Below are 20,977 nucleotides of genomic sequence, written 5' to 3'. Positions count from 1 at the left end.
AGTAACAAGGTATCTACAGGAGGAAGGGTCAGAAAAAAGAAGGTGAATAATCCCACAATATGACAAAGTGCTAAAATCCCTGCTGAAATCATCGAGGGGATACCTCAAGCTTAACATTTCCCACAAGTCTGGTCTGATGACTTTATTTACGCTAATTTATAAAAATGGAACAAGTCCAGCCCAAATAGTTATTGTACTTGTGTAGGCAGTCCCTCAGATAAAGTGGTATGTTCTATCACAGAGAAAGGAATATTGAATTTCCTTAGAGAAACAAACATATTGAATGAAAGGCAAATTGGATTTTTCCCCAGTTGCACAAAACCAGATCATATTTACTCTCTGTACTCTTGGAGAATTCTCTACCCAACAACAAAACAAATGCCATTCACCAGCTTTATTGACTTCTGAATGGGTAATCTGACAGCAGCTGGCACGTAGAACTTTGCTTAAAAGTTTTTGCATTAAGATGAACAAACTATTTTGCAACGTATAAAATCAGAAGCCAGGCAAAAGTGAGGTAAAATTTGAAGTCCCTATCTAACTATCATGAATACTTCTAGAAAGGAAAGGGATCTTCGTGCACAAATCAACTGGTAGGTTAACAGCCTGTCAGCTGTCCTGCTGAAGAAGAAAGGCACATGTAGCAGAGCTAGACCACACGTAAAACAGCAGCATGATGATGTTTTTTCATGATGAGAAGACTTGCTTGTCTAGAGATAATGTGAAATACTATAAGGAGTTGATTAAAGTTGCAGGTATATGATACCTTTGAGGGGAAGGGGTGCTGGTGGTGAAATCAAACCACTTACAAAAGACTGCACACCGTAGCTTTGGGCAATGAGATTATAAAAAAGCTGCTACAAGAGCGTGGACTTTCTGCTAGAGCAGTATCTCCTGGTACTGGGCAAAGACAATTAGAAATGGACTTCAGCATCAGTAATTTAGCCACGATATCAGTTAAATAGTTTGTACTGTCAGCAGCTCAAAAAGGAACTGTAAATTAATTAATCTAGCAGAAGCACAAGCACAGAGAAGATGAAACTAAACACAGGAGAAAGCAGGAGAGTTTTGCCAGTACATCCCTCTAATACAGCACTGCATCCTTCAAGAAGATATCTGTGCTTGTGTAATAGCTGCACTCAAGGGTTTTTTCTTCAATCCACGGGGGAGGCTGCTGTAGATAAAGTAATCACAAAGACTATTCCACCATTCCAAAGTTCCTCCTAAACACCGAGTTCACATTTTCACTTTCAACAGCATTCCTTACTTCTAGGAGGAGAATATTACCCTGGAGCAACCCCTACACACCCAGCGTTTATATCCTGTACCTCACCTACGCCAACAGAATATGTGAACGTGACTGATACAAGAGCAGAAAGCAGAAGTGGTAGGAAAACACCTTCTACTTGCTTCTAGGGGTTGTGTCTGCTCACTTATGAGAACTTCATACAGCACATGCTACAAATATCTAGATGGCCCCAGTGACTTCTAGCAAATTTCTGAAAAATGTTCATTTTTTTCTATATGATGCTAGAAAAATCCAGAAAGTCTCCAGGACAAACTCCTGTGCTATGACACTGTTTCATGATAATCCTTCCATCTCATTGAACAGCCTCATCTCTCAATGACTTTACATTGCCATCTTAAGCAACACTAGAGAAAAATCAGCAAGAGACCAGCCACTACTTGACAATTGGCCAGTTTTGAGATCTTGCCTGAAGTAAAACCCTCACGTAGCAAATGGTCATCTGAAAATCAGTTATGCACCAATTTCCTAACAGAAAAAGTTTTCAGTTCTGGGTTACTGGCATCTCAATCACAGTATTATTTCAGATAATTATGTACTTGGTTTACAATTGCAACGCTCAAGAGGATATGTGGGAATGCCATTTAATGAAACGTGGTGGAAAATAACACACGACTGTTTTGCAGTTAGGCATCTCATTGCTTTTTCCACACAATATAAAATAAAGGAATCCTGGAAGATATATGGTTTGTAGCCCAAGACTGCAGGACTCTAACAGGCACAGCATTGCAGGTAGCACCTGCTGACTCACAGATGTATTTGTGCTGCTTAGCTCATCCAGAGAAGAGCAAAAATTAAAGACTCCCCTTTTTAGTTTCAAGTCCCAAGACAACCTGGTAAGAATTCCAAATACATTAATAGCAACATAATAAATTATGAATGTAAAGCTGAGTCATAAAAAACAAAAGAACACACCTTAAGGTATCTGGGTCAGAAATTCTGAAAACCTCCAAGTTATTAATACTCAGTCCAAATAACCAACACGAAGCATAAGACCTACTTTGAAACTCCCAATGATTACTTTAAAATCTCATTCTTCCTCCTTCTCAAGGTCATCTTTTCTGGTGTAAGCAGAAAAATCAAGCCAAATTAAAACCAGAGAAACAGAAAAAGGGAAGGCGGGGGGCAGGGGGGAAGCTAAATTGCCATGAGCAGGGCCATTCAAACAGATGCTCCTTTCTTTTTCAAGATGAAACTGTAAGACACTTGTGAGAGGTAATGCAGACAGTAGGCTGTAAGAAACTAGAACTCGTTGGTATTTAATTGCTATATTGCATTAAGAAACTCTTCTATTTGCTAACAGACACACTAAGCACTAGACCTCCGAGAAACTGCAAAGCATATCGTCTAGTTCTAGTGACACTTTCTGAAATGACGCTGAAAATAAGTTTTTTTCCCCTCCTGTGCTAACAGTTAAAGAGCTCTTAAGATGTAGTTTAAGTGTATGATTTGGAACCTATTCAGCTAGAACGGAGTCTCTATTATTCCTCTGCCATTCTAAGGATCTCAGATCTGTCCTTGTCACTTATCTCCTGTCTCCGGAGGGATATCAGCATTTTCGGGCCATTTATTACAAGCATCAACTGTTGAACTTGTACAGGAGCTAAGAGCATACAATTTAACACACTGCTGACATTTCCAAGCTCAGGGCAACAGAAATTAACTATCTGCACTGTACAACAGTGATTTTCAAACTCCTCATTTCCTGTGAAAAGAGTAAATACACTGTCTAGCTAAGAGACTCTGGAACTGAACAAAAACCTCCATTCTTTTCCCACAGCTTCCACAGATTTCCTTTAAGATCATTAGCAAGGTTCTCTAAACAGTTTGCAGCATCAGTTTTCTCTAAATGCTAAACAAACAACGGATATATACAATATATGAAAATTAATTCACTAGTGTTCATCAAATGCTCGAGAGTGCCTCAAAGAGTGCACCATAGACACATCAACTAGTTAACCATGCACATCAGGGGGAAAAAAAAAAAATCAGCTTACTCCCAGAAAGAACTGCAACCTTTCATATACAGCCAAGAATAAAAAGGCATCACAAAAACAGCCTCCAGCAAGCTGGCTGAGGTCAGGCCTTTGGACTAACCATATGCAGAAGAAATCATAAAGGACTGGGAGCTGTCATAGACTGGTATTAACTTCAGCCACGCAAAGAAAGCTGAAAAGCTTCCCTCCTACAGCCAGACTTGAAGAAAACCAAACCTGCAACTTGGACTCATGCAGCAGCTGTGGATCCCACACAACCTAAGGCTGACTTTATTCACAGTCCCCGTAAGAAATGGGAAGAGAGGAAAAGGGAAAAGATTAAGTGCACAAGGGAGTGCACAAATCATTCCTTTTCCAAGTAGTACACAAAATATATTTATTTGTTTCTCTATGAAATATTTTAAAATATTCCTCCCCTAATATATATTTTTACAAACCTGTAATAGTTTGGGCAGAATTTCCAAGTTCTGCCAAGAAAGCTATTTGGACTGAATCCTTAAAGAGAGGGAAAAAAATCAATTGCTGCTGTAAATGATGGTGTATTTCAGTGAGCATAGATTTAATATTGGGAAAGACTCCGCTGATATTTCAACAGAAATAAACAACAGCAGACAAGTTATTTACAAATGTGTTTTAGAGAGGTAGCTCGCCCCAGTTCTTCACTGAAGTGATCTGCCATCAGTGAGCAGGGCTCTCACCTTCTCCCTCAATAATTTTGCTTCTCTCCTCTTCCTCTAGATCTGGCCCTCTTTTCAGTTCCTCTTTCACTTTCACATCCTCCAAGGCAGTTTCAATAGCCATGACATCCCCAAGAGACTTCTGATCCTCTGTTTTATGTCTTCTGGGTTGACTCCTTTTTCTGTGAGACCTAGAAGTACAGAAGTGTGATTTGACATAAAAGAGCAGCCTTCAATATATAAAACGATCATTGACTTAAAAAGCTGAATACAAAACAAAAGGATCCTCTTTGGAGAGAAAACACAAGGTAGCTAACAATAGCTACAGGGCAAAACAGATATCTGAAAGGAAACAGATGAACCTCGCATAACACAACATTTAAGATCCATTCACAGCAGCCATTAATTGTCCGAGTTTCGTGAAGAGCTTTTCCCCACCATTGCTAATGTAAGCTCACGAGCTGCAGTTAAAATGATTTTAATTGTATTTTAAATCTATTTTGCTGGTATTTCAAAATATAGATGAAAACTTGTTATAAATCTTGCTTTCATCCTCTGCCTCCATCCCATCATTTCTTTTCATTCCGCACACGCTTCCCTTTGGCAAACTGCTGGAAGTCCACAAAGCATCATCTTCTAGCTCTCAAACATTACCCAGCACTCCCAGTTTCTAAAAACACAGTATAATGAATGCTTATAGCATAATCAGTAGGCAGTCTATGATTTTTCAGTAGTATAATTCACAGAGTCCAAGGCCTATGAAGAAGTCTAACTAAAAAAAAGTGTGTATTAACACGCTCAGACTAATAAATACTAACAAGCCAATAACAGTGATGTTCTTTCTGGAGAGGCAATGCCACTAAGCCAGGGAGATTACAGTAGCCATAATGCAAAGACAAATGTAAACCCAGAACTCAGGAGAATGTCTTTTGGTTAGGAACCATATTAGGAGCCAAGCATCCACACGGACACCCACTGACTCCCCACCACTCAAGAAGGGCAGGGAGGGAAAACAGGAAGAACAAAAGCCAGAAAACTTGTAGGTCAAGACAAAGTTCAATAGGTGAAGGAAAGAGGAAAGAATAGAAAGAGAAAGAAATAAGTAAAGGAAATCCACTCACCACCTCCCACAGGCAGACCAATGCCCAGCCTCCAAACAACGGCCACCTTGGAAGCCAACCACTACTTCTTTTTCTACCCCAGTTTTTATTGCTCAGCACAACATTTTATGGTCTAAAATATCCCTTTGGCCACTTTGGGTCAGCTGTCCCAGCCACGTCCCCTCCCAATCTCTTGCCCACACCCAGCCGACTCACTGGGCAGGGGGCAGAGTAAGGGAAAAATAAAGCCTTGACACTGTGCAAGCACCGTTGAGCAGTGCCAAAACATCAGTGCCTTATCAGCACTGTTGTAGCCACAAATCCCAAACACAGCTCAGTGGGCTGCTGTGAAGAAATTTAACTCCATCCCAGCCAGACCCAGTACAATTTCTTTTTACAGGATCTATTAAATAGCTCCTTGAATGCTGAGATTAGGTCTAACCAGTTCTCTTTTTAAAAGGAGACCAATGCAGAGACCTGCAATTTTTACACCATTTTTAGCATGTAGACATTTTTTTTTTAAAAAAAAAGCAGTATCTTCCATATGGCCTTGCATCTATCATCATGTAACAAACTCTAAAACGCAATCACACTGCATTCATCGGCCCAAAACTCTAGAAAAGCTGAAATTCAGCTTCCCATCCTCAGAGCCCAGAAATTCAGCTGCTAATTAGACTTGGAGCACAATGAAGTTAAGAGCCCTTAATCAGGTAACCAACAAAGAATGAAGAAAAAAAAATTCAACCTGAGATGAATGATTAATAGAAAAGAAAGTTGATCCATATGCACAGTAGTTTATAATTGCTAGACTCTAACCATATGGTAGCCCTCCAAGTATAGATGTTAACTTCACACCTGCAAGACATTCATTAGCAGGAACACACAGCTGAACCCAGAAGGATCAACTTTTCTCTTCACCCATATTCTAAGTACACACCACCTTCTCCATGGGGGAAAAGCAAGGTGGGAGGAGGAGATAAACCTGTAAGGCTTTTCCACTGCAGCTGGAACTTTCTACAGTTGGTGAAGAAAGCCTCAGAGTAGAATCAAGTGTTACAGGCTATTTTTACTACAGTGTCTGTTTTATCCTGTGGTGTAGAAATGCCAGGCAAAAATTAAATCACAAAGCTTTATACTCACAGCAGATAAAAAAGATCTTTGTGCAGTGCTCTTCTCACTCTGAAGTTGCGGAAAAATGAAGAAAAGGCAGAAAGCACATCATTTAAAGAAACTGTGTTTCCAGAAATACAAGTTGAAGGCTGTACATTGCCAGGAGTGAAGATGTTCTGTATCTGACATAATTCGCATAGCAGAAACAGGCTTTTTGTGGACTAGACTAAAACAGTCTCTTGCTAAAGCCATAAAGTAAACAAAGTGAAGTTTTTCAAGGTAACTAAGTATGAATGACCTTAGAGAAGAAATAACATATCTCTCTGCAGAGTTTAAAAGCTACATTTTCCAAGAGAGCTGGCAAAAAAGCAGCGTTTGTACTCTTTGAAGAACAGACCACAAAGTGACTTAAATTAAGTAGATACAACTGTGAAGAGGTTTGGGCAGAGGTGAATCCCATTCTTCCAGTAAAGTCCATCCTGCTGAGAAAAGTCAGTCTTCAAGTAAAATTTTGTCATCCAAGAGATAAGTGTAGGAGAGAGACTACTGCTAAGCAGTATTCAACAGCTTCAAAACTGCTTCAGGATAATACTGAAATAATCTAGGAAACAATTAATAGATAAGGGAAAAAAGTACCTGGATCTTTTGCAATAGGCTCAGGTTAAGAGAGAGGCTTCTCCGCTAAGCAATAGGCTCAGAGGGAAAATAATCCTTGGTGTTCATATAGTGCCTTACACTGTGCAAACATTACATGTATCTAAGTAATCCTTAATAGCCACAGGCAGTAAAGAGATTCCCAGTTTCCAGATGTGGAAGAACAAGATCCAGGGACCCACTGGAGTTCAGGCAGCCACTGCCCATGGAACACAAGTCATGACTTCTCACTCGGAGACTACACGGTTTTCCTGAAGCTCACTATAGAAGGAATAGCTGGAAACATTTTAGGAAGATAATCTCTGGAGCAGAGCAACATCGCAGGCGTCAGTTATCCGTCAAAATATACTATGTCTTTTGGAGCATGGATTTAGTGGGGAACAAACTATCCCATTTCAGCATTTGCAAAATAACGGACACGTCATTTTACGTAGAAAAGGCAAGCCACAGGACCACCAGTCCAAAGCAACACTGGGTGACTGAAAACTCCTGAAAGACAATAAACACTAGTGCTAGAGAGAGAGATGCTCTTACTACTATGTTATCTTTTTCTTTGCTAGAACGCTTCTAAATAAATCAGCCATCATCAACTTATTAGGCCAACAGTTTTTAAACTATTACTCCAAGTCTCTATCAAAGATGGTCCCAGAAACCTAATTTAAAGCTTTTTTCCTGGATTTCAAAGAAGTGATATTGGAACTGAAATGACAAGCAGCATATTACATCTGAATGTAGCAGTACAAGTCCCAGAGACTGCCGACACTCACACCAGAAATTCAACAAATACTAGATGAGAGCAGAAAGAAGTAAGCTTGGGTGCCACACCACAAGCACTTGGAGTAACAGGGAGAGCAGGAATGAGAATGATGTAAAAAAGAAGGATAAAGGAGCATATGGAAGGGCACACATTTGACATCTGAGTACATTAAAGCTCTATGATAATTCAATTTCCTACAATACAGTCTCATTCTTCAAGCAAGCTTGATGAGGAAGGGAAGTTCTCCCATGTCTAAAACACTCTAGTTCAATTCCACTCCCTGAGACAGCAGCAGCGTTTTATTAACTATGTGCTTTGGTGACCAGTTAACTTTATCCACAACCAGTTAACCACTACACATCACTATTACGTCAGCAGATTAACTGCACACTCAGGAATGGAAAAACAGAACAGGCATGAGATAGCTGAGGTTCTCTAACGATGCAAGAGGAGATCTCTGAACACTACACAAAACCATGATGAAGTATGAGGAACTTCAATGACCAAAGATTTTTTCTGTGCCCTTTCAAGGAAGGAGATATGAAAAAACTAATTGAAAAAGGAAAACACTTTCAGAGTTACTATTTTAAGAAAGATGACAGGAAAAAGAATGGAGTCATTTAAGTTGATGAGGGAAGTCACATACCGGTGTTTGTTGTCCTCTTCCTCATCTCCTATCCTATAAAGCAAGATTCCAACATTAAAAGGTTAGCATGCCAAATTTTCAATTGAAGCATGCTGTAACACACAAAAACCACAAACTTGTAGAAAATTAATACAGAGATCAAAGGAAGCACAGAAAGGCATGCATAAAATCCCTTTTGCAATTGATGAGGGTTTTTTTGTTCCTCCTGCTTTCTGATAAGTGAAGCTATAAATGTTTACTATAGATTTTTTGTCTTCCAGGATAAGAGATGAGACGTGAGGGGGCACACAGCATCCTACTTTCAGAAAACATGTGCTTCTATAACATTTAAAGGAAAGAGAACAATGAGGGAGCACATTACCCAAGAAAAATTAAAAGAGGAATTGTGAGAAAGAAAGAAAACCAATACACAAATCCCAAGTTTGAACTATCCCATAATTAGAATTACTGTATTTAAAACCTTAGCAATTAAAATCAAACACGGTGCTCAGACACAACTATTTTTTGCTTTTTTTTTCCTTTTTACCTGCGAAGCAATTTAGCCTTCAACTCTGGCTTTGTCTCATTCCAGGCATCTAGTTCTGGGCTAGTCAGAGCTGTGGGTTTCATATGGTCCAGGACAGCAATGTCTTTTCCTTGTTTCCATAAGTCGTAACGTTCTGGTTGCAGAATCCTCACAAAGACATCCATGGAAATCTTCACCATGTCTTTGCGGCAAGTACACTGCAAGAGACAACCAGACACCAACACCATGTCAGAGCAGTGGATCGTTTTCTTTACTCATCAGCTGAGGTTGCCCTTCTCCAAAGGCAAACTAGTACTCTACCCATTTCATCTGTAAGGCCTGCGGTGGGTTACTAGAGCGGGTCAATGCCAGGAGTCACACTGACACATAGGTGGGTGTTTCAGCTTAATGAGACAGAGACAGCACAAGCTGCCACATTCCGTTAATTGGACAAGTTCTCTTTTCCACAGACCCGTATCACTCCACATTAATTATACTATCCTGATTCCATTCAGTATTTTCATCAATCACTCTCTGTGGGTAGCTGTTCCCAGTAAGTCTTCTTCCTCTAAGCCCACCAAGCTAAGACTTTCTGGTGACTGATACCCAGTGTACTACTCATCTAGTGTCTCACAATCATTAGAGAGTAACAACTTTGGTCAACGTAGAACAGGTCTGAGTCTGACCTCAAACCTACGTTTTCTCCATTAGCCAGCCTCTTGCAGAGTTTCTGAGGTTGGAAAGAGAGAATATAAACTTTGTAACTGAAAAAAGCCTCGCAAACACAGCAGTTAAACTTCATAATTACACACCATGATGTTGCACGTAAATCCTTCACAAGACTGTAAAGAAATAAGGCTATAACAATAACTACATTCTGTATCTAAACCACACATGGCTAAGTCAAAGCAAACGTGTATTACTCATTTTAACTAGCATACGCTCATTAAAATTAACCTCTGGAATTAAACCCTTGCCATTGTACAAGCCTACACAACAACCACTTACAGGCATTTCTACTTGGATATCTGTCACAGAATTAACAGACCACATCTACCAAAGGGGATTCTCACCCAGATACCAGACTGAATGAGCATCTAGTCCTAAAAAAAAAACCTTTTTAACTCAAAAGAAGGTACAGGACTGAAGAGGACACAGCAACACACCAACACCCGCTTGCCTCATGGGGGCTTCAACTACAGCTCTGCTGTTGTGCGTGAAAAGTTGAGCCCCCTTTCAGTTCTGCTCTAAGGTGCAAAGCTTTGCCTGGTACGCATTTGCACTAAATTGCTTTTCAACTTCAAGTTGAGGATGAGGTAATTACAGCCACTTTGCAGGACTATTTTTTCACCCTTCCTACTCGCCTTTTCAAAACTACTCTACCCCTTCTCTTCGCAGAAATGCATGAAACTAAACTTGCTTCTCCTTTCATTTTTCACTACCATTATTAAAAGATTTATGGCTGTAGTTAAGAAGTCACTGAGAGAGAGAGAAAACAGTCTTTCTGTACAGTTCTCAGCTATTCCACTTCCCTCCCAACTCTTGTTTTTCATTTTGCAAAGACCGCTGGCTACCTTCTGCTGCTCTGACTGGGAGAGCAGCAATAACCTGAGTGTGCTGAGTGGGAAGGAGTATTTATGGACAGGCACTTTGAGGAAAACTCAATTCATTTAATGAAAAATTGTGCAGGACAGAAAGGCTGGAAATGCAATTTGGCCAAAGAATGGCAGGAACACAGATGGTACCCATGCTTCAAATTCCTGGCCAGGCAGAAGCTTCTCACCGGCACCTCCATCAATACTGGCTTAAGGGATTTGTATTGAGCAGATTTTCAATCACTTTACCTTAAGAAATTTTAAAAGCACCTGTGCACCGCTATAAAAAGGAATACAGAAGAGCACCCCCACAGCACACATCATCAATGAGCTATGGAGATTGACCTCCTCAGCTTCTACAAAGTATGAAAAATGGTTCAAAAGGGGAACAGTCCATTTTCTAATCCTAACCTGGAACCAACATGCTGCAGCACACATGTCAATTCCTTCAAATCAAGCAGAGTAAATCCCGAGTCAGACAGGTCTAAAGGTCTCCAGTCCGGTCTCCAACCACCACCAGCCTGAGTCTCACAAAAATGTAAAGTATACACAGATTATCAAGAAGCCCCACACTGAGCGATCTGGATGCTATTCAGAGAAATGACACCGTAGGCTGCAATCTCCAGCGTACTGCAACACCAGAAGCCTGCAGTAGCCAAGTTCCTTTCTCTACACAAATCTAACATGATGTATGTTTATATTTCAATTTTAATTTAATTTTATTGCTTTCACACTAGCAAGCATGAATAATTTACAAAGCCTCTTTCCTTTGGGGCTTCTTCCGGACCATACAGTTACATTTCCTCAGCTGCTGCAGTTGTGTCACATTCACGTTCCCATAACGGCCAGGTTATTTTTCCATACCCTTCCTTCAGACCCAGGAGCAAGATTCTGCTTAATACAGCAGATGCTTCCAATACAACTGCAAAAGGGAATGTGTCTGTGTGTGTGAGGGCTGGGAGAGGGGAAAAAAATGGGGGAGATCAGAGGAGGACATGGTGGCTAGAGAAGGGCAAGAAATTTCGTTTGCAATTACCCGCTTTATTCCATTGGAGCAGAACAAAAAATCAGCAAGGTTGTGTTTCCCTGTCAGTGATACCCATTTCCATATACTGCCTCTCCTTCCATATACACTTACATTTCTTTCAAAGCATTTAATTGTGGTCATAAACACACATATTTCCTAAGAGATATTATGCCTACACCCCCAAGCTCTGTCTCTCCCTGTCCCAATTCCTGCGGAACTTATCCTTCGTATCCCATTTTCCCCTCTCAAATTCTAACACTTTCATATTCCATTATTATGAAACTTTATAGAAACAAAAAATGAACATGTCTACGCTTAAACACCACCACTATGGAGAGATACAAAACCTCATTTCCTTTATGTGAGCCAAAACTGAACCACAAAGCCCCAATTCAGGTATTCACTGAACTCCTACATACCAGTAGACCTGTGAAAGATTTAAGAGCAACACGGTCACCCAAAGCACAGACCATGACTAAATGGCAACATGAAGGATACGCCTGTCATGTCAAAACGACAGGTGAAAAATTTAAGGAACTCTGAGATCTAATCAAACATCTTCCCGTCTCCCCTCTGTTGTTCCCCATTTGGTAACCAGACCACCACACCAAACTGCTTGGGAACAGCAAGGCTGTCAGAGCCACAGATCAAACAACAGAATAAACAACAGAATATTCATAACCAGGATCTCCAAGGACCTACTGCAAGTCCTGAAAATGGGGGTGGGGAAAAAAAAGTAATAAAATTCAAAGCTCTTTTAGGGTTAGCTCTTTGCCTTCAGTTACAGGGAATCTGAGACCTAAAACAGCAACAAGAGAAGCTTCCATAATCACCAAATGGGCAAGAACTTAATTTGTTCCATCTTCTGAAGGCTCTTCCTAGCATCATCTCCTTTTTCATAAGCTAATGACTCTGTTAACCATACAGCATAAGAACATGCAAAGGCAACTTGCGATCTAAGCACATGCAAAAATACTGTAAGGAAATGCACAGTGAAGCACTTTACAAACACAGAAAACCAACATTTTTCCTCTACTTATTATTTTATTATCTGCTGCTCAAAGCTGGAGACTGTGGTAAAATATCTGACCACACCAGGAACCCTGTCTCATCAATTAAACTCAAAGACTGATAGTGGGAAATTTGTGGCTACTGAATGTGTAACTGTTATCTTATTTGCAGTATTTTTTTTTAAATAAAAACACTAATAACTCTACATAAAGTAACAGTCAAATAAAAAGACTGTCTTCTTGAAGTAATAAAATCAAATGATATATGGAAAAATGCAGTCTCATTCAACCTCAACCTTCAGCATCATTTCTGTAAGGATATTTCCCTCACTTCCCAGCTATTAACACGAAACTGAACCCCATCTGTTCCATAACATATAAAAAGTTAATATAAAACAACCCTTCTCCTCGTGTAGAAATAGTTACCAATATGATATATTTTAATCGGCACCCCTGGTTCTCACGGAAAACCCCCTCACATTTAGATGAAATCAGGGCCCACTGCACAGTTGTTTAAGGCTCAGCCAGCCTCTCACTTTGCCTTAATAGATATTTAAATATAAAAAAACCCAACACGCTCAAAGTCAAAGCCCTTTCAGCGATTATGCCACCATTAAACGCCAGACCAAAACCTCTGCTTAAAGCTTTTCTATCAGCTTTTTCATAACAATGACACCTAAAAGCAAGTTCCTGGGAAAAGAAAGATGGTTACATTCAAAAGGCAGCTAAGAAATTCTTGCTGTGTATTATAGGAACACATATTGCTAACACAGACAACACTCCTCAGCTTCACTCCATAAATTTCCCAGACAAGGTATAGAGTTTCGGCTTTGGGAGAAACACAAAGTCCTCCTAGTACTCTTAAACAGCTATCCAATTTGTTATCGTATTACAGACGCGTTACTTGAGATCTAGTTAATACTTATCCAATGTGACAGAATAAACCAGTCTGGGCTCCAGTTTAATTTTCCTTCCTCAGCCCAGAGCTACATTTCTACTCAGACCTGGTACAACAATGCTCTCGCACATAGCCAAGGTTTCAAAAGGGACAAAAAGCACACAAATTGCAAGTATGCGCCTGACAGATGAGTGGCAGATATTCTGTAAGTAAATGAGGAGTTAAACTTTAAGAAGGAAGAGGAAAACCTAAAATGCATAGTTTGTGTGTTTAATGGTTGGTAGTTGAAAGCTTGTGGGAAAGAAGATGAGTCTTGACCCCCTGTTTCTAGCGTAATTACCAGAATTGCCGTAAGTCTCAACAACAAACCAGTTCATTAGGAAATCCACTGGAAATCCTCTACAGAGTTTCATAAACAAAACAATTAGGCAAAGATTTCCAAGGACTCCCTCTGGTCCCTGGCTGCAGGGCATGCTTCTTCCTCACATCCCTCCTTAACTTGCTTCCATAACCTTCCACACGGACTTCTGCAGGTTGGAGAGTTGGGTAAGCGGCAAGTGGTGTTTGCTGGGGAGTCAGATTTACCCCACTCCACTCCATTCACAGTGAGAGGATTCTGGTTTAAGATACAACATAAAATGCCATGTGACATGCTTTATTTTAGGCAAATACAATAATAACCCACCCCAACTGGCATCAGGCTCCTAATATGTTCCATGGAGATTTCTTCTTTTTTTGGGGTGGAGGGCAAAGCTATTTTGCAACCTCTGCCAGAATTCTTGTTTATCTTTTACTATTCTGTAGACTCCACCTGTAAGGATGCTGACTACTCCTGAATCCATCTCGAATATACACAACCCTCAGTCCTGCAAGACAAACACAACCATGGTGGAGGGGCAGGGGGGAAATCACCTCAGTGGGGTCTTGAGCTATGTGTCTTAGATCAGGCTGAAAGAACACGAAAGGAAATTCAGTGCTCTCAGCAGCACTGCAAGGAGGAGATTCAATGAAGTACCAGTTCCCGTTTTGACAGACTTGTTCCAGTACAAGGGTTAAACAAAATGAGACTTTTATCCAGCGGTGATGATGTAGTCTATAGTGAACATCATCCTGAGGTTATCTCAAGGTATTATTTCTTCCGCATCATAAGACTCGCAGTTGGGGAAAGCAGTCTAGCACCGGCCACTCTGGCTTGCAGAAAGCATGTCATTTCGGCAGGTCAGCACCCTGTGCTCGTGCATTAAGCAAGCAGGCGAGCATGAACTGACGTGGCTTAGTGAAGATCTACAGCTCTGAAGTGACAGACACACTAGACAATTCTTGCTAAGTGACTAAAGTTATCCTTTTATCCTCCTGTTTGATCATCTGCTTCTTCTTCCTTTCTTTTAAAAAGCAAGCCAAATGCTGTGCTGTATTACACGCCTGCAAACCAACAGCTGAAGTAGTAAAATCCACCATTTTGTATCCCATGTATGACAACCGAGATGTATAGGCAGTTTGTAGAAACATGAATAATTATGTTTGGTGGAATATGAAATGTCGGTATCTAAAGCGACAACCCAAGATTTGCTTCTAGCACACCATGAAATTATTTCCCCTGGTAATAACAAGTATTCTTCAGTAACATTTTTCAAAAGGATACAAAGCTGAAAATATATTTTTTGTGACTCCAAATGCTACAACTTACAATCAAGGGAGGGTTGATATATAAATAAAGGAAGCAAGACATTGTATATCAATCCTAAAGCAATCAAGACCCCGCTGAAAACCACACACCCAATGAAGTGCTTCAGTTTCTTTCCTGTAATAATCTAGATCCACCTGCACATATTTTCAAAGAGTTAGAGAGTCAGGTGAGTACAGAGCAGAAGCAAAATCTGAATCCTGACGTCTGAGCTGAGGAAGCACTCAGCTCTGAGCCACCCCACAAAAACCCCGAAACTGCTAACCTGGGAACCACGCTGGAAGTGAGAAGCACGACTATCAGGAAAGACAAACAGCAAAGCAAAATGGAGTTACAAAAATTAAAATAGGTTGTTCATAAGCAATCTACTCTCACTGAACTATAAGTAAAAGTGGGCTTTGTTTTTAAAGCGTTCTTCATGCACGAAGCAGAAGAGGCAGAAGGGTAAAAAATGTTGCCTACACTGAATGAATTTCTGTGGGGGACATCAAAAAGGGAAGGAACCTGATGAGAAAGTGTAATGTCAATTCAGAGCTACTTCACACTTTTACACTGCCTTTCGGAGTTCTAACATCACTATTTCGGCAATTCTTCAACAGAACACACTATGTAGTTATATATTCTTAAGTGGAACGTAAGACTGCTCTTCCTTCTTCATATCTATGCCCTCATGTGTCACCTCTGAAGCAATTCCAGTGGAGCAACATCAGCTGCACAGAAAAGCACAATGGTAAGGCAGCTTTTAAAAGGGATTTTTGATGGCCTTGCCGTACCAGCATCCCCAAAGCCAGATGACCCTTAAGCCTCTGCTCTGACACATGAATGATTGGGGCTGGTAGACTTTATCAGGGGCTCCTGTGTGACAGAGAAGCTGAACAAATAAGCTGCAGGGAGCACATTCTTCACATCGCTATTTGCTGCGGCCACAAAGCATACCACAACCTCCTCACTGTAAATCACAGGGTTAGCGAGGCAGAGAGAGAACGGGAGACTGTGTCAACCCAGCAACACTGGGACTCCATGGGTCCAGGGCAGCTTTCCATCCCAGAGATCCAGCAGTTTCCATCACAGGCTCCTGGAGAGTCACCCTGGGCTGGCAATATCATTACTAAGCAGCATTCAAAAAGTGAAAAACAGCATGCTTTACACCTTGTAGTAATTATGCTGAAATGAATTAGGCTGAGTAGCATAAATAGGCCTAGTCTGTTTAAAAAAAAAAAAATCTGCTTTAAAAAAACCCAGATTCTTCCCAGTTCAGTGCTCCAAGGGTTACGCCAAACATTGAGCAGAGAGGGAGGCAAGGTGCCCAAAGTCATCACTGCCCCCAGCTGCCTGCTCCAAAGTAGAAAAACCCCTTTTGCTGTGAATCAAGCCCTGAACAGTTTATAAATACATTCAAATTAGCCTCTCAGATGCCCCTTCTCAAGGGCAGGACATCCAGAAGGGGAAGCCAGGTACCTACTTAGCATCCAGCCATTCACACGGATGTCAGGCATTGTCCAGCAGCAGCCACGCACTCCAAGACTAAAATCCTGGAAATCTCCAGGGTGTATTTTTTTTTTTTTTTTTTTTTTTTTCTGCTGACAGAAGCGTAAGTGTTCTTCCTTCATTAACAAAAATTATGACAAGCAACTCCCCAATCAGTACTTCGGAAGATCTCGGAAGAGGGCTGATAAAAACCAAGTTCCAAGACAGTTTCAGAAAAATAACTGTCTCCTTTTCCACCTTCGCATTAACAACATAAAAATTCTTCTTTATTGCACAGAATCAGTACTTTGTGGAGAGTCAGGTATTAGCAATGTTTACAAGTAATACAAAAAAATAAGCACAAAAAAGGCAGGAAATTTTGTACAAGAGCAATTTTGAATGTCTTAAAATAAATTATGGAAGTTATTTTCCATACTATATTTTTTTAAAAAGTATTCTAATCTTAAAAGGTCTAATTAGAGTCAGTTAAGGCATACATACAAAGTATGCAAAAATACAGTTCTGATTTTCCTTATTTCAGAGACTAATTTTACAGCACTACCAAGCACCTTCTGCAAAAATCTCATGAATTTAATTTTCTTGCAAAATAGGGACAAGTTTTAAGAGAAAACCGACTAACATCTGAATAATAAGTAGTAAGCCTCAATTTTACAACAAAAATTATATGCTAGACAACTTTATATCAGAAATACTCCAAGTTTTAGATTTGTTATTTCAATATTATACCAAAAAAACATGGCAGGAGAGGGTCCAGAAGCAGTAAGCTATGTAAAAGACCATAGCCTGAGATCCAAAAGGCACCTCTCTCGAAGATGCCTTCATTTATCAGTAAAATCCAAACAGAAAAGTCTTACTTTTCTTCCCCTTCTCCCCAGAGAAATGACTAAGCAGCGGAGAGGGACTGAACTGCACAGGAGCGGAGCTCTGTATGGAAATACTGCGCAGGATGAGATGAAGGCTACTTATTTCAGAACATAAAATGTAGGATTTGGGAAGGAAGGGCAACTTGACCCCATTTTATACTGAGATAGATAATTCCAGCACTATCTCTGGAGTAAACAGGAGATAAAATGAAGGTATGAAAATGTCAGCCGATAGTAACACAGACGTTATCATCCAAGACTGTCTGCTATTAATATAAAGGAAAGTGCAAGAAATCGTTCCCCTCCCATCCACTTATTTCCAGTCCAGTTTGCAAAAGAAATAGAAAAGCCGACCTGTGATGCACACTTGAATTTCTTTTAAAATTGTACACTCTGAAAGTGTCTTTTTGAATACCAGGAGACTTACAGGCCACCTCAACTCCAGGAAGGACACTTTACTAAAACACTTGGCTTTAAAGGGGTTGTTTAGTCAAACACACAGTCAATAAGACCCTCTGTCTGTTGATGGTTGCATTCAAGGGTTTTCAGAAACAAAGCGAATCAGAACAGTGATGCAGAAAGGAACTGCAGGCTCACGTAGCAAACCAAAATCATCATTCATTGCTTTTCATGCACCAGGTCTTCTTCAACAACCAAACAGGGGGAAAAAAAAAAAAATAAAATCAAAACCAAAACCACCATGACAAAAAGTTAATGGAAGACAAACTGAAAAATTCCAACTACAAAGCAAAATATTTCTCCCTAGTTTTCTAGGCTCTTCCTATGCAGGTAAACATTAACCATAGTATATACAAATAAAACCATCCCTACTCAACAGTATTTATTCAGTAATGTTAAGATCTAAAGCAGAGTATTCAGATTACAGATGAATCCTGAAATATTGAGTCAGTATCTCCAACACTACATAAAACCCTTTTAACTCATTTCTTCTGGATCTCTTTTTACTTTGCACACTGTGACAGATTGATAGTCATGTTAGTCAAATAGTACAGTATCTTAAAAAGAGCATTCCCTGCCAGAGTTTGATCTGTAAAGAATGCTGAAATTAATTCCCATCACGTACTTGGAAAGGCCTACTGACAGCACACCAGGATTATCTGTGGGAGCCCCAAGATTAGCTGAAGGTCTCTCCCATCCCTAGACAAATAACTGACAGATGTGCTGTTCAACCACAGCTTTTCACACAGATGAGGTGGAGTAGGCAAGCTGTGGTTGCCCTCGAAGTCACCTTGACTGGGAAGAAGTCAGCTGCAACACAAGGTTCCTGGAGGACAGATGGAGACATTTACATTGATAACAGTTAAAGAGCTGTTAATTCTTACACTTCTGGGCACAATGTCCAGCTGTAGGCAAGACATCCATTTCCCAGTGGTACACCTCCATATAATTAAAGACATGAAGTAAAGAAAAATGTTATACCTTTCCTCCGAATCTAAGGTGACTGACATTTGCTAAGAACAGAGAGCAATCAGTCATGAGGACTTGCACACATCAGAAGAGATGACATGAATTCTGTCTGTCACCAGTACTCAGCATTAAGGCTAGAGAAGCAATTATGAGAAGGATCAGCAAATCAGACTTACAAACCCAGGGAAAAACCTAAAGAAAGCAACCAGAGAATTCTGCTCAACATCTGTGGTAACCCATGTGCCAAAAGCCATCAGATCTCAAACTGCACACCTGAGCCTGGGAGATGCTAAAGAGATACAGGAGACATCCGATGCAGATGAAGACACAAGTTTATCTCTGTGTATCAGCCCTATATTTAGTTAATAAAGATGTTTTGGTCTGTATGTTCTCACAGTAAGAGGCTACTTGTCAGCAATCCTTACAACTTCCATCTAAAGACATGGAATCCAGCATCACACCCTAGTTACCGTTACACACACACACCTTCCAGTTCCTTCACATCAACTTCTCCTAAGCAGTTCTGAAAGAGACTCCAAAACCTCTCACCAGGTTTTCAAAAAGCTTTGAACTGGACAGCTAGTTTGTTCACTTGGGTATTCACCAAACCAATTTCCACTCAAATTTTTTAAAGCATCTATTCATCCCAGTTGCAAGTTTACACAAATACAAGCGTATTTACCCACTATTAGTTTCCTACACAACTCTGCAGCCACTGCTGGTTTTTTTGGTTGGTTTGTTTTTGTTTTGTTTTGTTTTTTTGCTAATGCTTGTTTTACAATTAAAGTAGAACCAGTGTCTAAGAAGCTGATCTTTAAACTTCAGTCTGGTTATTATGTATTTTTTACAGCCCAGGCAGTTTCTGCTGTGGTTAGCAGAACATTTCATCCATCTGGCAGGCAATTAGCACGACTCTGTCTATGTTTCTCCGAGGTGAGCCATTACCTTTCCTATGTGAGCTCTCCCTTACACTCTGCCATTGACATATATCGCTCCCAGTAGAGCAGAATCCAAACTTCATCCCCAGGATAACGTCCAAGAGAACATTACAACTGGCTAATTTTGAACCTTACCTTGTCACCAATCTCACGAGGACTGGTAGGACAAGGTAGCTGTATTGCTACCCTGAGGAAAGGAGAAGAATCACCTTCCAGCCAACTGGTTTCAGTGCAGTAAGAGTATGTACCTGCAGACTACTTCCCAGTCAAGAGTTTCCAAGTACTTTATAAACAAGCATATGACAAGAAAAAAAAAAAAAAAAAAAAAAGACCTGCTCGTAAGTGGGCAAGGATAATCTAATTGTGCCCGAGAGCACAGAAATCAATACAGCCATTTTTTAAATTTAGTAAACCTGCTAAGTTAACCAAAATCACACACTCCAAGATGTCTTTCTCCATGAAATCTCTCTCCAAAAATGTGCAGGCAGCTCGAGTGTACACAGTCAGCTGATATTTCATTAAGTCCCTGTTTAACTTAAAATGAGATTTAAACAAACCTTTTGCCCTAACGGTGTAACAGCGTTCATACCTCATCTGGAACCTGATAGTAAGGTATCAAAGGGTTAATTAACATGTATGCAGTGCGTGGTTTAGGCAATATTAAATGGAAATCTCTGAACAGACAAGTGTCACCGAGTGCAATGGAAATAAATTGGGCGTCTCCTTCCACACTTCAACTTTCTCTCCCTAGATTTGCTCAGAGCTCTCTATGCTGCTTGTTCGGTAATTTCACGCTACGCTGCTTAACAATGTAAGCATGGAGGCTCAATCTAAAACCGCGCTTCCCAAATGTCACTTGTTTGTGAACACACGGCTGAACCCAAAATTGCTTTTAATATTAGAGTGGTGCCTGCTGGCACTGCTGTAGTTAAGGGTCTGTCAGAATTTCCATGATAAACCCCATTTTCTGGGGTGTAATACCATGACCATTTGCTACAGATAAACCTGGTATACAAGGTCAGAGAAGACAAACACAATTTTTAAAATTTTCAAACCAAGTCTGCTTGGCTATTTTTAAGACACTTAACACTGATTTGAGGCCTCTTACAGTTCTAGGTTCTTCCTGCCATCCCTTTAACTCCAGAACAAATTCCAAATGTAGGACTCTCACTCCAGCCCCCACCTACCCCTGGAGCCTCAACTACTGCCACAGGCTCTACTCCACAGCCTTGATGGGATATGAAGAGATTACAAACACCAGCGTGGGGTTCGCTACTGGAACACGGGTCGGGGA

The 20,977-nt window shown here is 40.4% G+C and overlaps 1 protein-coding gene across 3 annotated transcripts in view; it reads right to left on the bottom strand.

Moving 5' to 3' along the window:
- Positions 1–20,977, bottom strand: part of KDM4B (lysine demethylase 4B) — a 91,051-nt gene that overhangs the window by 24,230 nt on the left and 45,844 nt on the right. For 2 of the 3 annotated variants that reach the window (XM_074927851.1, XM_074927852.1), the window contains exons 9-11: positions 8,774–8,970; positions 8,248–8,280; positions 4,002–4,171 (exon numbers count right to left, since the gene is read on the bottom strand). In XM_074927851.1, the coding sequence (XP_074783952.1) occupies positions 4,002–4,171; positions 8,248–8,280; positions 8,774–8,970 (400 nt within the window). Of the gene's footprint in view, positions 1–4,001; positions 4,172–7,226; positions 7,334–8,247; positions 8,281–8,773; positions 8,971–20,977 lie in introns of those variants that run through there. The other variant, XM_074927853.1, reaches the window with a different exon arrangement.

The sequence above is a fragment of the Athene noctua genome, chromosome 27, assembly GCF_965140245.1.
Source record: "Athene noctua chromosome 27, bAthNoc1.hap1.1, whole genome shotgun sequence".
In the NCBI taxonomy this organism is placed as follows: Eukaryota; Metazoa; Chordata; class Aves; order Strigiformes; family Strigidae; genus Athene; species Athene noctua.
Note: the sequence above shows the minus strand (reverse complement) of the source record. Positions and strands in the feature narration are given on the sequence as shown.